The 14,402-nt window shown below is 39.7% G+C and overlaps 2 protein-coding genes and 1 pseudogene across 2 annotated transcripts; 2 read left to right on the top strand and 1 right to left on the bottom strand.

Moving 5' to 3' along the window:
* Positions 1-906: 906 nt before the first annotated feature.
* Positions 907-2,073, bottom strand: timm22 (translocase of inner mitochondrial membrane 22 homolog (yeast)). The gene has a single exon (XM_031582684.1). It carries the CDS (start codon positions 2,009-2,011, stop codon positions 1,409-1,411), a length of 603 nt encoding a protein of 200 aa, XP_031438544.1. The 5' UTR covers positions 2,012-2,073; the 3' UTR covers positions 907-1,408.
* Positions 2,074-6,281: 4,208 nt separating this feature from the next.
* LOC116224230 lies at positions 6,282-6,448 on the top strand (annotated as a pseudogene).
* Positions 6,449-10,083: 3,635 nt separating this feature from the next.
* LOC105912389 (tetraspanin-8-like) lies at positions 10,084-13,893 on the top strand. Its single transcript, XM_031582701.2, has 9 exons — positions 10,084-10,551; positions 11,148-11,213; positions 11,487-11,603; positions 11,705-11,779; positions 11,915-12,007; positions 12,249-12,347; positions 12,469-12,525; positions 13,234-13,317; positions 13,417-13,893. Exons 1-9 carry the CDS (start codon positions 10,492-10,494, stop codon positions 13,558-13,560), a joined length of 795 nt encoding a protein of 264 aa, XP_031438561.1. The 5' UTR covers positions 10,084-10,491; the 3' UTR covers positions 13,561-13,893.
* Positions 13,894-14,402: the final 509 nt, after the last annotated feature.

A 14,402-nucleotide genomic window follows, 5' to 3' on the forward strand; every position in this document is an offset into this window, starting at 1 on the left:
GGAGGAATTAAAAGTTCGACAATTTACCCTGCTCTCCCCTACATTAAACACGCATCACATGCATGCAAACACGACATGCATCATTTCACAATTTCCTGCATTTGACGTTCCAAACCCACCCATCTATCATGTTAAAATAACACTATGTAACAATTCTACCATCAAATAACAGCTTGAAAAAAATTGTGGCGCTACAATTACTTTTAATATGGAGAATGGCCTCTCCGCCATTGCCATCGGGGATCTGTAGGAAAATGACTGCGGTCTGTAGGATTTCTGGAGCCGCCCGGTTCTTTGTGTCTGAGCATGCGTGACTAGGATCGGGTAGCGATTTCGATTCAGAGCTAGCCATCTTTCTGCTGGATTAGTAAGTGGTTTATTTGCTGTCCTGCTTTGTCTTGTCTTGCACTTGCTTGATGTTTGACTGTGTTAGCAAAGTTGCTGACTCGCTAGTTTGTCATAAACGAGGAAAGCAAATTTCAACAGGTTTCGCCGCTAGGGGGAGCTCCAAGCCAAAAACTCCTTAGTGCTGCACATGTCAGTATTATGACACCTATTCAGTCGTCTTTAGTGAATTTCACTGAAACAGAAGGGAAGAAGAACATACACCCCAAACTAAATCTGTGAAAAGAATAAATGGAGAGAGGAAAATGTAATTTAATTTTAAAAAATGTTTTAAAAAAAAGTCACTGTGTAGGTTAATAGATTCCACAATCAAACAGGCTTCTACCAGCTTTAGTAAACAGCAGAGTAAAAGGTTTTCATTACATTACAGGGGAAAGTTTTCCCTTTCCCAGCTTCTGTTGAGCTGCTGTAACCCTGATGCATAATCCTGTGAGTGGTGCGTTTTGTTTTGGGATGGAAATGATGACAATGTTAGAAAGCAAACTTTTTTTTCCGTACATCTTACTTTGTAGTCGCTTGTTTATTTTTGTTCCATAACAAAACTTCAAGTCGACTCAATATATTAATGTTTACTTCAATTAAACCTGCACGTTCAGTTTTACAACATTGGAATCACAAATTAAAGCACTTACAATGCTTTCTTGGCCAGTCCAATTTTTTCCAGTTACCAATGAAACTGAATATCACAATACAATTTAAGATGTGATACTATTTTATTTAACAGGACTATAACTTTCACAGATGACCAATCTCTTACAACTCTCACCGAAGACAATTTTGTGGAGTTAAGAGAAATGGAAAACTTTGCATTAAATACATGAGCGAATTATCAGTCCTCAGATACACTTAACGGTAGCTAAAGCAAAAAGCCCTAACAGAATTATCCCTCTTAAGTGTATTAGACACAGACGGATTTGATTAAATTACTACACGAGTTGGTGGACCAGTCATAAGATTCCAGTTCAATGTTGGCTTCAAACGAGACAAGATGCCTGTCAGTCCGTCACCGCAGGTAGTACTCGATGGCAGCCGAGAACGCTGCAAAGCCTCCGCATCCAAACACACCTGCCTTCAAACCAGCACGAAATCCAATCATTCCACCAGTAGCACATCCACTGTATACGGCATTTTTCCAGTCCGATTTGCCTCTGTGTGATTCAATGATGCACTCCGTGCAAGAAAACATTGCTCCCACAATGGCAAAGTTCTTGGCGTACGACATACCCCTCTGACCCATATCTTTCAAGACCTCGCGCGCTGTAGGTGTCTTCAGGGGGTCTTTAGGATCAAATCCAACGTTGGTGTCAATACCAGCAGTGAAAACACCAAATGCACCACCTAACACGAAACCTCCAACACACGCGAGCACTGCTTTGAACGTACAGCTCTCCATTCCTCGTTCAATCATCTTCTGCTCGTCCGTTTTGTGTGGACTCGGAAGTGCACCCATTACGGCCGGATTTAGGTCTTTGATGGGCCGTTTGTCTCCGATAAGATGTTCCATTATGAGACTATACTGGAAACTATCAGTTGGATTACCCATATTGGTAGAGGCCGAGGTTGGTACGGACGACATTGATTCATCGCTGCTTGTGGACGCCGCCATGATGGAAGAGCAAGTTTTCTTCGTGCGAAGCGTTAAGTCGGTTGGAATCCAACTAATGGAACAATACTGCCACCACGAGGACTGGAGAACAATTCATTGGCCTTTTCATCCAAACAAAACCAAAGTAAGCCTTAAAATGAGTTGACTAGTTAACATTCGTCGATTCCCTCAACTTAATCTTTCAACATCAACACCACAACATAAGAGAGTGATAAAGTCTGTCCGATTGTTGGGCGTAATCAAGAATGTCTCTGCAGATTATCTTCACTAACATATAAAGGGGGGGATCTTTAAAAAAGTTTTTGGAGAGACAAAACACTTGCCAGACATACTGCAGTCACCTCAACGGAACCTTGGAGTTACAGTTACCCTTTTTGATTCTCTCATAGATACTTTAAATGACTATGAATCAAATGTTTCAAATTTTGCACAAAAAAACAACATACCCCCTGTCTCCCATCCCCATACTCTGGCTTATGTGTTTTCACCATTTCAGTGTTTGCAAATGATAACCTATTTTGAAAAGACAGATAGATTCAGTAAGAATAATGTATAATAATTGGTGAGAAGATTATACCTTTATATCTGCAGAGACAATGGTGATTTGACTAGTGGCTGGACCGACTCTAAGGCCTTTAATGCAGATAAAGCAATTTTGTGTGGACCATTCTGTGCTGTCTGCCACATATTTTAGACATACACCCCAACTCTTTCATTTCATTACCTTTTAAAGCTGTAGTATCTTCACAGTCTGATGATAAAAGTGTTACACTGCATCACACAACACAATCACAGGCCTTTGATGATGTAGTTTATTTGTGCTAAAGACAATTTTCTGTAAACCAAGTCCTAAGTCCTACATTGTAAATCGTAAAGTCAGAGTCATTGATCATAAATTAGAGTTAGCGTCGTAGTCGGTTGGTCTTGCAGGAAGGATTCGTGGTTGAAGTGTAGAATAACCAGTTCTGGTGCCCGAATCAGCACAGATCGTCAAATCCTCAGAGGCCCAAGAAATTGAATGGTGATCAGATAAACTGTTAAATCCTAACAAGCTCCTACTTGTTATTTAAACACTTAAAATCTAGATAACGTAGAGATAGTAGGTATATAGCCTACGATTGGTACAATGACTCACCAGCTCGTAGAGAATCTCTTTGAATATGGCTGAAGTGTTGTCTTGGTAAAAAATAAATATTAATAATAAAAGAGAAAGAAAGATGTGGCACTTTTTAGTACATGTTCTGGCTTTCTGCTAACTGATGGTGTCTTGTGCATCAGTAATATGTATCAGTAATACATAATATGCTCAGTAATATATAAAAGTACTGGGGAATAAAGGTTTTGGAGAGGGGCTCTCACATTTCTTATTGAAGTCTTGCAGCACAGTCACTGTACTCTGAGACCCGATATACTAACCTCTTACGCCGGTTGCCGATATCTGTCCTCTTTGCTGCAAGAGCTCTTTCTAATGCAGATATCTTCATCTGTGATGTAGTGAAGAAGCAAGAAAGGTAAGGATTTTTTTTATTAATCACCCTTCAAAAAACTTAAAATGGTTGATAAGGCAAAATGCCTTCTCACCGACTTGTTCAGCAATTCGTTTTCCTTTGATGCCATCTGCCAGAAATGAAGAACAAATGTGTAAGGAAAGAGTGGAGCAGGAGCAAGAGACACTGACCCAAACAGAGGTGAACTTAACTAACAGAGCTGATCCGTGTAAGGTTAAGTTCAGCTGATGTGGACGGAATGTGATGTGTTAGGAAACTCATTAGGAAAGTCTTAAAAAATCCAAAACATACTAAATGTAAATTGAAAACACAAAGCAAAATCTAACCATGTTTATCAAATGTGTGTTTTTTTGTTCCTTTTCTCGAATGTCCTTTTCGAGTATTTTGACAAGATTCGCATTTTCTACTGCAAGCAACTGGCCAGTCACCTTGGAAAAAATTCAAAGATGATTCAGTCATGAAAAATCAGGTAATAAATAATATCTACCCTATGCAAAGGACTCAGATTTGAATAAAAATAAAGAATAAATACAATTTGACAATGTTGATTGGTTTTATGACATACAAAACACATTGTCATTTTATCTTCTCACCTTCCGCACATCATTCAGGTTTTGAAGGCAGTCTCTGATTTGCATGGACACCTCCAGCTGTTCCTGGAGTTCTTGGATCTAATAAAAGAAAAACGTGACAGAATTTTAAGTTTCAAGAAATTCTCACCATATAGCCGAAGCATCCCAAGTTAAATGGTGAGCTACATCCAATTCTGGTCATCATGCTGTCTTTGACATCACATAAAACAGATAAAATAGTGTGAGCATGGTGACCTTACTGTTAAGTTCTGCTCAGTTATCTTTGCCATGGAATCATATTTCTCCTTAAGCAGACTGGTAACTTCTTCAGATTCTCTCACTAAGGGTACGTGAGAAAAGGAGTTATATGCCATATCAAATTGATAGCTTCAGTCTTGAAAAGTCTTCAGACTTATAAAAAAGGAAACTTACATTTGTGTAGTCTCCTTAGGGCCTAGATGTATAGAAAGATTGAATAGTATAGGCAGATACAGAATTGTTAAAGAATTACACCAAGCATTTGTATTAATATCAATAAACATGTAGCCTAAGGTCTAAAGAAAAAAAAATACTCACTGCAGTTCCCCACAGGAATATCAGAGGAAATAGAAGTAACAGACCGATGATAAACAGCTTCAGAAATAGAAGCGCACGGACACATCAGATATTATCTACACAAGCTCAAACCAATTATTGCTAAGCGAGTTAAATTCGTAAGTTAGACAACAGGGCTAATATCTACACATCGGACTGATAGATACACCTGCACTTACATTTTGAGGAAATGTCCGTAAATTAACGATGAAGGCGGTACCAAATATCTCCATCTTAACGGGTTTGGACCCCTGGCTAAATCTTTAATATTTTCACAGTATGTCCGGACTCGATGATTTACAACACTTAAGAAAGTAAAGCTCCGTTTTCTCGGCAAAAAATGTGTGCGTTTGAGTCGTTTCAGATTCAAAAGTCATTATAACGTCATAATGAAGATTAAAGCTACCTAGGCCTTTACTGACATTATTGCGCTCTATAATCATTGGTTTTGGATAGGCCAGTTGCTTGTAATGGCGACAATTGTTATTAAAAAGTTTAGTTCTCATTAGGGCTAGGCTAGTGGGCTTTTTATTTAATCCTCAGACGTATGATATATGTATGTGTGTGTGTGTGTATATATATATATATATATATATATATATATATATATATATATATATATATATATATATATATACACACACTTTATTATATATATATAATTGACCTGCCTGTGATTGCTCTCCTTTCTTGTCCGTGTAATTTACGTGATTTAAGCCATTTGGGCCTATCTACATGCTATGGCTAGAATGCTTCAAGTGCATTATTTAAGCTACTTGCAAAAATAGAATCTGAATGGCCCTAAAAGCTCTCCGTACTTTGATTTAGCTTTTCTCATTACCGCAGTGTAAGATGACACAGAAACTTCAATAGTTCAGCTTCGGAGTTCTCATAATGGTAGGCTAAATATGCTTGTTAGATAAGATAAACTTGTATTAATCCCGTGAGGGAAATTCATGTGTTATAGCAGTAAGGTAGTAGGAATCAAGTATATACATACACATCAAAATAAATTAAACCTTGTTATTGACTAACTTTATTCATTTGATGTTTTTAATCACGGCTCGTGTAGGTTATCTGCCTGAAAATTGTCAGATCTGGGCGTTCTATTCATTCATCGAGGTCATTTTTGGACGTATGGATGAGCCCGAGAATACATGGTGTGACGTAGTGTCAAAGGAGTTTCGAAATGTGAACACTACTTTGAACTGTAACTTTTAAGATTCGCCGCAAGGTGGAGAAAAAGCTTCTCTTTTTAAAGCAGGTAATGCCTTCGCTTACAACTTTCCCATATTTGTGTCAGTAACATTAAGTCGTTTTCCGTGGCATTTTTAGTCCACATGGGGTTTGGTACCTGGTTTGGACAAAGCAAGCTTGCATATGATTGGTTCGTGGGATATTCCTCAAGGGTGATGCTTGGTCTTTTATGAAGAACAACATTGTGAACAAAAAATAGAGGATTGATATGCGTGTCTAAAGTGGGCAGAACATTGTTGTTGTAATATTACAGTGTTGGTATCTCTATTAGCCTAACTGGAGCACTCTTGTTAAGTCCATGGATGAGAGATGAATAGCTGGTGTTTCCCTGTAATCGGTATCACTTCTCTGCCTTTTGGCTAAGATGAAGTGTAGTATCTGTTCTTATAAGTTTAATATATTTTATATTGAATTGATTATTGGAACAGGGAGATGGAATAGTTCCGTCCACTCCACGCATCGACGTGGTATTGCAGTAGCATACCTCCAGGAACGGTGCACCTCTTCTCTGGGGAAAAAAAAATGTGAAAATAATGCAGCTATATCAGTACCACGTTATGAATTTGTGTATTTAGAGCTTATGCAGTCCCACTAACTGACCAAGATTTCCACTGTGGGAGGTCTGTGCACAAAACCTTGTTAAAACAACCTTAAAGTTCAACTTTTATCAGTGTTTTTTGCCAGGCAAGTTTGTTGGCTAGTTTGATCATTTCAAACTAAACCTGCATCTCACCCATATAAGACCATCCAATATATCTATACATCTAGATGCAATGCGATCCAGGGACTATATATTTTAATAGGGAATGATTTGGTGCGATACGATGCAATCTGATACACTTTTTAACATTTATTTAATGTAGACATTTCCATTGTAAATAAAAAACAAACCAATTCTATAAAAGTGGCATTGCTTACCTTCAAATATTTCATAAAACACCAGCAAATCCCACATATTTTTGTTACCTAATGGCATGTGGGAAAATGGAAGATAAATGTAGCCTATCATTTCATAATTAGCCTACATGTCAGTGTGTTTCTGACTTTTCCAATAGACAGACAATAAAAAACATTTTGACATTATGCATATAAACTGAAATGTCTGTCTCACACCCCCTTATTCCCAGGTGCCTCACTTTGGCAGTTAATAGAGTATGGGAGTCGACTGGGAGTTTGTAGTTTTTAGTATTTTAACACTTCCTGGTTCCAAATAAGAAATCCCTATGGGAAAATGAAAGGGTTTTCATAGACTCAGTGACAAACATTTCTTTATTTTCAATAAAGAAAATCTAGGCAAACGGTTTGGTGAGTTAAAATGTAGTTATCAGTTTGTCTTTTGTAACAAACTGTTGTCTTGTCTTGTAAAAATAGAGCTGTTGCTACAGATACACTAAAGCAGAAATAGAATTGACTACCTCATGTTGCTTGCCTCAGGCAACATGAGGGACTCTAGAGCAGTATCCATGGTTATAGACAACTCTTAACTCACACCCTGTGGTTTCTTATGAAATAAACGTTACAGCTCTAGCACCTAAAACATCTGATTTATTTTATGTACCATCTTTGATGGCTATCAAATACTTATAAATATCAAATACTTAACTGTCTTCGTGGTTGTTGTGAAAACACTTGTTATTCAGCAGGTGATGTGACGGCAAAAAATTGCCTTCTACAGTTTGTGAGTGTGTGTGAGAGGGATGGGGAGAGAGAGTCAGGGAACAAATCCTTATCTTTTTATTTATCTTGTTCGCTTAATCATTCCGTGAAATGAATCAGTCCATGAAAATGGCTTCCTCTGTGATGGCTCACAATTATAGCAGAATGTTTGATGTCTTTTATGTGTCAGGACGTCTGGTGTTCCTGCTCATCAGAGAGTAGTGAAGCGAGGGAGGGTGCTCATCGGAGAGTAGTGAAGCGAGTGAGGATGTTGCGGCAGCAGAGAGTAGTGAAGCGAGTGAGAATGTTGCGGCAGCAGAGAGTAGTGAAGCGAGTGAGGATGAGGAAGGGTGCTGCGGCAGCAGAGAGTAGTGAGGATGAGGAAGAAACTGGAGGGAGAAGGAGTGGACCAACAAGAGGCCTGATGGGCGCAGGAAAGAGGACAGGAGGAAGAAGGCGAGGGCGAGGGCGAGGGCGAGGGCGAGGGAGAGGGAGAGGGCGAGGGCGAGGGCGAGGGCGAGGGCGAGGGCTGACCAGCCATTCTCTTGGACCGGAGATGCATTTCATCTTAGCCTTCAACTATAGACTCTAGTCGCGGTCACAGACCACTTTAGCAGGAGTGTTACACATTTTTCTGCGGATGGTAGGGCTTGCTTTTCTGCAAAAATCTAGTGGAAAACATACATTTTTATGCCACTTCAAATGCACCCTGGTGCAGTATATTTGTGGAGGAGATGAAAGTGTTTGTTGGAATATACATCCTCATGGGTATCCATCATTTACCTTCATGTCTAGATTACTGATCATCCTGCTTTACTAGTATCCTATGCGGCAGACACCATGCCATGAAATGGGTATGAGGAGCTATGCAGATGTCTACGCTGGTCAAACCAAGGGACAGAAGACTCTGGTGACAAACTTCACAAAGTCAGACCATTATTGTATGTCCTTCAGAAGAGGCTGTGATTAAAATTGGTGGCAGATATCTGTGGAAACCTGTGAGATGGGGTATTCAAATCTGGTGTCTCTGTGACTTCCTGACACTGTTTGGGATACAGGGTTGTAAAGGATCAAAGGATAAACGAATGGATGAGAGACTAACTATACAAACACCATGAATTGTATGGGGGGAAAAAATGTCCCTTGCAAAATGCCAATGCATTACTGTGGAACCATAAAACCAAATTAAAAATTCTTCCCCAAAAATATTATGGAGGGCAGATCAATGCGTGGAAAGAGACTGAAGCAGTTAGCTGAAAGCATGACTGTTTGCAGATGGAGGTGAGAGATGTCTGTTTTATGTCAACCTGTGGTGGTACCGACCATGATTTGAAACCTGTGTGTAAATTCATGCCAAATGAGGTCATCACTGTCCCTGTTCTCATCCTGAACAATAATGCCAGCATTGGGGGGTGTGGACCACATGGATCAACTACGGAGTTACTACAATGTGGAAAGAATAGGGAAGAAATGGTGGAAGTATGTGTTTTGGGCGGTGCTAATCATGGCAGTGGCTAATACATGGATTGTTTGGGTAACCCTTCAGAGGCCACTTCCCAGAAAGGGAAAGCTGTGTTCCTTCAAAAGGGACTGAAACCTTTGCATGAATGATCTGATGTTACTTATTTACGTAATAACGTTTTATGTTTACGTTTACGTTACAGCAGTAGGAACTGAAGAGCAAAGGGGCAGGCTGTCACTGGAGTGGATGGGAGGGTGGAGGGGAGGGTGGAGGGTGGGAACTCCTGACCTGAAATGACATCATTTCTCTCTGTGCAGAAAGTGCTACACTGGGAAATAAGAATTTGGTCCCAGCCTCTGGTCGCAAAACCGTGACAACAACCATTTTTCAACCTCAACTTTCACAGTACGACGTAGGACAACTGTTTGGAGCCACGACCAAAGATATCACCACAACCAAAGATATCGTCGTCGTTAATTTGGAACGGCCCAAAATGGCAGTTTATAGCAGGCATTACGCACATGGGAGAATCACACCCAGAGAGAATGTCCCAGTTGTGGAAAACTGGCTGCTCACATTAACAGCCTGTGGAACAAACCATCAGTACTTCAACCAGTGCCCTATCACCTACAAACATTGAACACTAACTATATGTCAATAAAGCATGAAGACTTGTTACCGAGCTATGTGTACATGAGTTGTGTTTGCTGCTGTTATGCCATTGTAGAACATTCGAAAATTGAAATGTTAAATGAACACACAAACACTAAGGTTACTGTCAAGCACAACAATGCACCTATTGAACAGAGAGAGATTGAGTATAAGATGTCAAAGTACTCATTAATTGCATTTGTAGTTAACTGTAATTTATTTAAGCAACTGAGATGGACAGTGTTTTGTGTAGTTTCATGTGCCTTTAAGTAGTGTATTCCAGTGCATTCCATCATTTTTCAGAGAAATCTCTGGGCCTGGTGAATGTGCGTACAGCTGCTGGTCTGGGCGGAGGCAGGATGAATGGACAATTCTCTGTATTGTCGCCTTTTTTGCCAAGACAGCTGCCTTTGTTCCCTCTGGTGGCGCACTCATGGCCTTCCCACATGTGAAAAATGCACTATTTCTCATCCTAACACACGCACACACACTCACTGGGACACGCACAAACATATGGTCCTGGAAGTCCATCTGAAAAGAGTCCTAAACGAAATGCGCAGTGTTTTTTGCAGGGAGTTAGCTCCCTTATAAGACAAGAAAAGGAAACAAACGGAGCTGGACATCATCTGAAAGCTGAAGATTCTTGTTTTGTTCTCGGCCATTACTCATCCCTCCTCTTGGACTATCAACACAGCTTTTTTTTTCATTCTTATAATTGTAACCCTGTTTTTTTTCTGCTCGGCAATACAGAGACGTTGTTGTCGGAGTTGGTTTTGGGGTATGGCACCTCCAAACACCTGTCTCAGACGGGCATTCACTACTCTTGATGTTATACTCACGGTAAGCCATGACTGAATGTGTAACAATGATGGTCAGCAGCCTTGATATGAACATGATTTTCATTTTATGTGCTAAATGTAGTATTTTAACGATGATTTCAGATAGGAACAGGTTATCCTTCAGCTGAAGTTCCTCAAAGTTTCCCAGATTCTAAATAATACTTAATCTAGTCATAAGTAACTTGTGTGCAAACTAAACGCATGTGTTTACAAGTTCAGCCAAGCACAGCAAAGCAAAGCTGCCTGGCTTTCACATAGAGCACATTTAACTGGTAGTAACAATAGTCCCTTGTTCAGCTCAAGTGAAGCCATTTCAACTGAATGGACATGTCAGTTGACATTTTGTCTTGTTTCTTTTTACATACATTTAAAAGTTTCAGTGAGGGTATTGCAAGATAATGGTATTGGTTCACCCCAGGGGAGATTTGACATGTTGTGCTGTTTGGTGCTCATGGTAGCGCAGCATAAGTTTAAATCATTTTTCTGTCCTCGAATGAGGAGGGACAGTCAGTGAGCCTTTGTCTGTGTTCCATAGGGGAGGATGGTGGATTTTGCAAACACTTATGTGTCTGAATACTGTGTGTTATTTATGCACAGATCCTTGGGGGCTTCATCCTTGCCTTTGCGCTGTTTCATCATGGAGGTCTCCATAACGAGCAGAAGGTAATGAGTTGAAATGGCCTATTTTGCTGAAATTTACAGCAAATCTTTCCTTTTATTCTCTACCGCGCATAAGGATAATTTGTGTTACTTGGTCATCATCTTTACCACATGGACTATGTTCTTAATGGTTTTGTCGAGTGTAAAACCTAGATTACAAATTGATGGCAAATCCTGTATTGAAGGAGTAAGAAGACTTACAGTATCTTTGAAACCGAAACAAACAGCAGGATTCATGAGTAAATAGCCTTCTAAATGGTTGGTTCCCTTTTATAGGTGGAGGATTTCCATGTTGTGTTGATCTCTGGGTATGTCCTTGGGGCAGCCATAGCGGCAGGTGCCATACTTGGACTTTATGGAGTTCGTAAAGAAAAACAATGGGCACTGATTGCGGTGAGCTTGTTGACACGTTTACCCATCGGCATTTTGTTTGTTTGTTTACTACTACGTGTTTCACTTCATGATTTAGTGATAACTGTGTTTGCATCTAACAGTCCTCAACTGGTCTGACTATCGTCAGCCTATTTCTTCTTCTGCTCTCCATAGCAACAGCAATAGAGGCAAACAAGGTGGGTGACGTGAATGATTTCTTTACTTACTTGCTGTGTGATCTCTTGCCAGTAATCTTGAATCAGTCAAACAAGTGATAGCTCCACTAGAAGGTAAAACGTTTGGATTTATTTGGGGGTTTGTTGCATGTCCAGGTGGAGGAGTACATTGAAGATTTCTATAAGGTGGACCGTCTCCATGAGGCCAGTGAAGAGAGGCAGCATGATGTAGAAGAATGGCAAACAATGGTGAGGTCATATGTCAAATGTCCTCACTTTTACAAGAGAAGACCCTTTATTGTCATATAATACAGCTAAGTTTTACATGAATCTCTCAGAAAAGCCTAGATTATTAACAAAATGTTACAAACAACAAGTAAAAACAGAAATATTAGAGTAAGTAAGTTAAGAGTACGTTCATCAGCTAAAGGGGCTACCAACAGTGCATTTCAAGTTGAGTGTGTTCATATGTATTGTGCTTTTCCAAAAGCTCCAGTGTTGTGGGCTCCATAACGGGTTCCAAGACTGGCACGGGCATCATCCGGAATCTTGCCTCTGCCCAGAGAAACCAGACAGCTCCATCAAATGTGTGAGTGAACTCCTGCTGGTCTCCTGCATCTCCATCTATGCTGAAACATTACAGCCAAGGTCTTTCAGTCACAGTGATACCAACTGCTGGATGTCATAAACAGTGGTGTGTGATCTTTCAGGTCACTGCTTCTTTCATAAACGGGACCACAACTGTAGAGGAGCTGGTGTATGCGCAGGTAACCTTTCTGAATACACTTAAGATCTCAATCAATGATACACCTGTCGTGGAAACGTATCCTTAAATGATTAGGTGCACAAGGTTCATATTTAAACTTTTCCCCTGACTCTTGATGCAAGACATTACTCAGTTTGGCACATTTGCAGTGTATAGTATGATCAGGTTGGAGGCCACGCATGCCACCTAATTGAGTTTTTACCCCAAGGTTATGTTTTCACCCCTGTCCATTTGATTGTTTGTTTGTTTGTTTGTTTGTTAGCAAGATTACGCAAAACTACTACATTTTCATTAAACTTGGTGGAAAGGAACTCATGAATTTCGTTTTTCTTTTGTTAACGTTGCGAGATAAGCCATTAGTTTAGTTTAGTTTTTGCTAATGTCGAGAGATACGGCATTAAGGGGACTTGTGGGCCTTGGCGAAAGTATGTGCTCTACTGAGTGCCATTCTAGTTTGGTTATGTAGAAGTCTAGAAATCAGTATTGTAATGTAAAGATGTCAGATGTAAAACGCCTCATTTCTGCATAGCATACTACAAAAAATCTAAGCATTAAAACAAGTGGACATCCATGTCAAGAGGTATTTTGTTACTTACTCTGTGATAGATTAGTGCCGTTGACATGCTAAAGCCTAAGTCCCCCTTATAGTAAATGCCATTTTAATTCAAAATGCCATTTATCAAAGTGGAAAGTTTGTTTTTCTTCCCAGGCCTGTATACCATTGATGGTTGGGTTCATGAGAAAGACATTCAACATTTTCCTAACAGTGCTGTTTGGCTTATCAATTCTTGTGGTAAGTATTTACAACATATGTGTATGTACATCTTGATTTATATGTTAAAGTGAACATTTGTGGTCTTGACATTTACTTGTTTCTCATGTTGTTTATCAGGTTGTTGCCACGGGTCTGACTATCGCTTTGCTCTATCAAATGCGAAAGAAGACAGTCAATACATCAGTCATGTTCAAACATTCTCCTAGCGGCTCAACTTACGCACAGTTCGCCAACTCTGACCAACATTATTTGCTAACTTGAAAGTGGCACACAGCTTACTTAGATTTTATGTTGAAGTAACACATGCACATGTATATGCTGAAAGAACAACTGTTAGAAAACACTGGGAGAATTGTTAGCTAACACAGAAAACATTACTGTGACAAAATTCTAAACAAGCATTTATTTTTTTAACCTATACCAAGCTGTAATTTGCCAAATTAAGCTACGTCCTAACCCATTGCCTTTGTGTTGTCTATGTCTTTGAACCATTAAAAACATAAAACATGTATACCTCTACTGTACTGCCAAATTGCTTTGGATAAAAAAGTGAATAAATAAATGTTTTAGTTTCTGATTAAAACCTTGCTGTGAGAATTGGTAAGTCATTTTTAGGTACAGTTACATGTCATGAGTCATAGAATATGGTTTGTCTTGGTGACCCTAATTCATGTGTCTTGAATGTGATTAGTAAGCATGCTCTGTCCCACGGAGTGAGAGCATTAGCCTACGTCAACAGGAAACCCATGTGTAAATGCCATTGTAAACTATGAGTGGTCCACCTAAGATTAATATTCCAATGCTGGTTTAGATATTGTTTGGTAAATGGGGTGTATTATTGTCTTCTGACTAGTATTCAATTATGTTTTGTGTGCAATGTACACCTGGAGACAGCAGATGGCGCCTGCTTGATACAATTTTCCTCCGCTGCAGACTCTGCTACTCTTGAACAAGAGGCTCCTCTGTGAAATGCATCCAAACTGTCATAACTGTCACACACATTTGTTCAAGTTGGCTACAGGTTTCACATGCAGGCTTGCCTGATTAAAGATTTACCGCGTGTCATCAGTAGTACGGGGTTAAATCTAGAGACAGCTCTTCTC

The sequence above is a fragment of the Clupea harengus genome, chromosome 16, assembly GCF_900700415.2.
Source record: "Clupea harengus chromosome 16, Ch_v2.0.2, whole genome shotgun sequence".
Lineage (NCBI taxonomy): Eukaryota > Metazoa > Chordata > Actinopteri > Clupeiformes > Clupeidae > Clupea > Clupea harengus.

What these genes read in the sequence shown, in the direction of transcription:
- timm22 (XM_031582684.1), bottom strand. Translation starts at nt 2,011, where the DNA reads ATGGCGGCGTCCACAAGCAGCGATGAATCAATGTCGTCCGTACCAACC.
- LOC105912389 (XM_031582701.2), top strand. Translation starts at nt 10,492, where the DNA reads ATGGCACCTCCAAACACCTGTCTCAGACGGGCATTCACTACTCTTGAT. An exon ending in GTCTCCATAACGAGCAGAAG is followed by an intron (nt 11,214 to 11,486) that starts GTAATGAGTTGA and finishes TCCCTTTTATAG; the next exon opens with GTGGAGGATTTCCATGTTGT. An exon ending in CAGACAGCTCCATCAAATGT is followed by an intron (nt 12,348 to 12,468) that starts GTGAGTGAACTC and finishes GTGATCTTTCAG; the next exon opens with GTCACTGCTTCTTTCATAAA.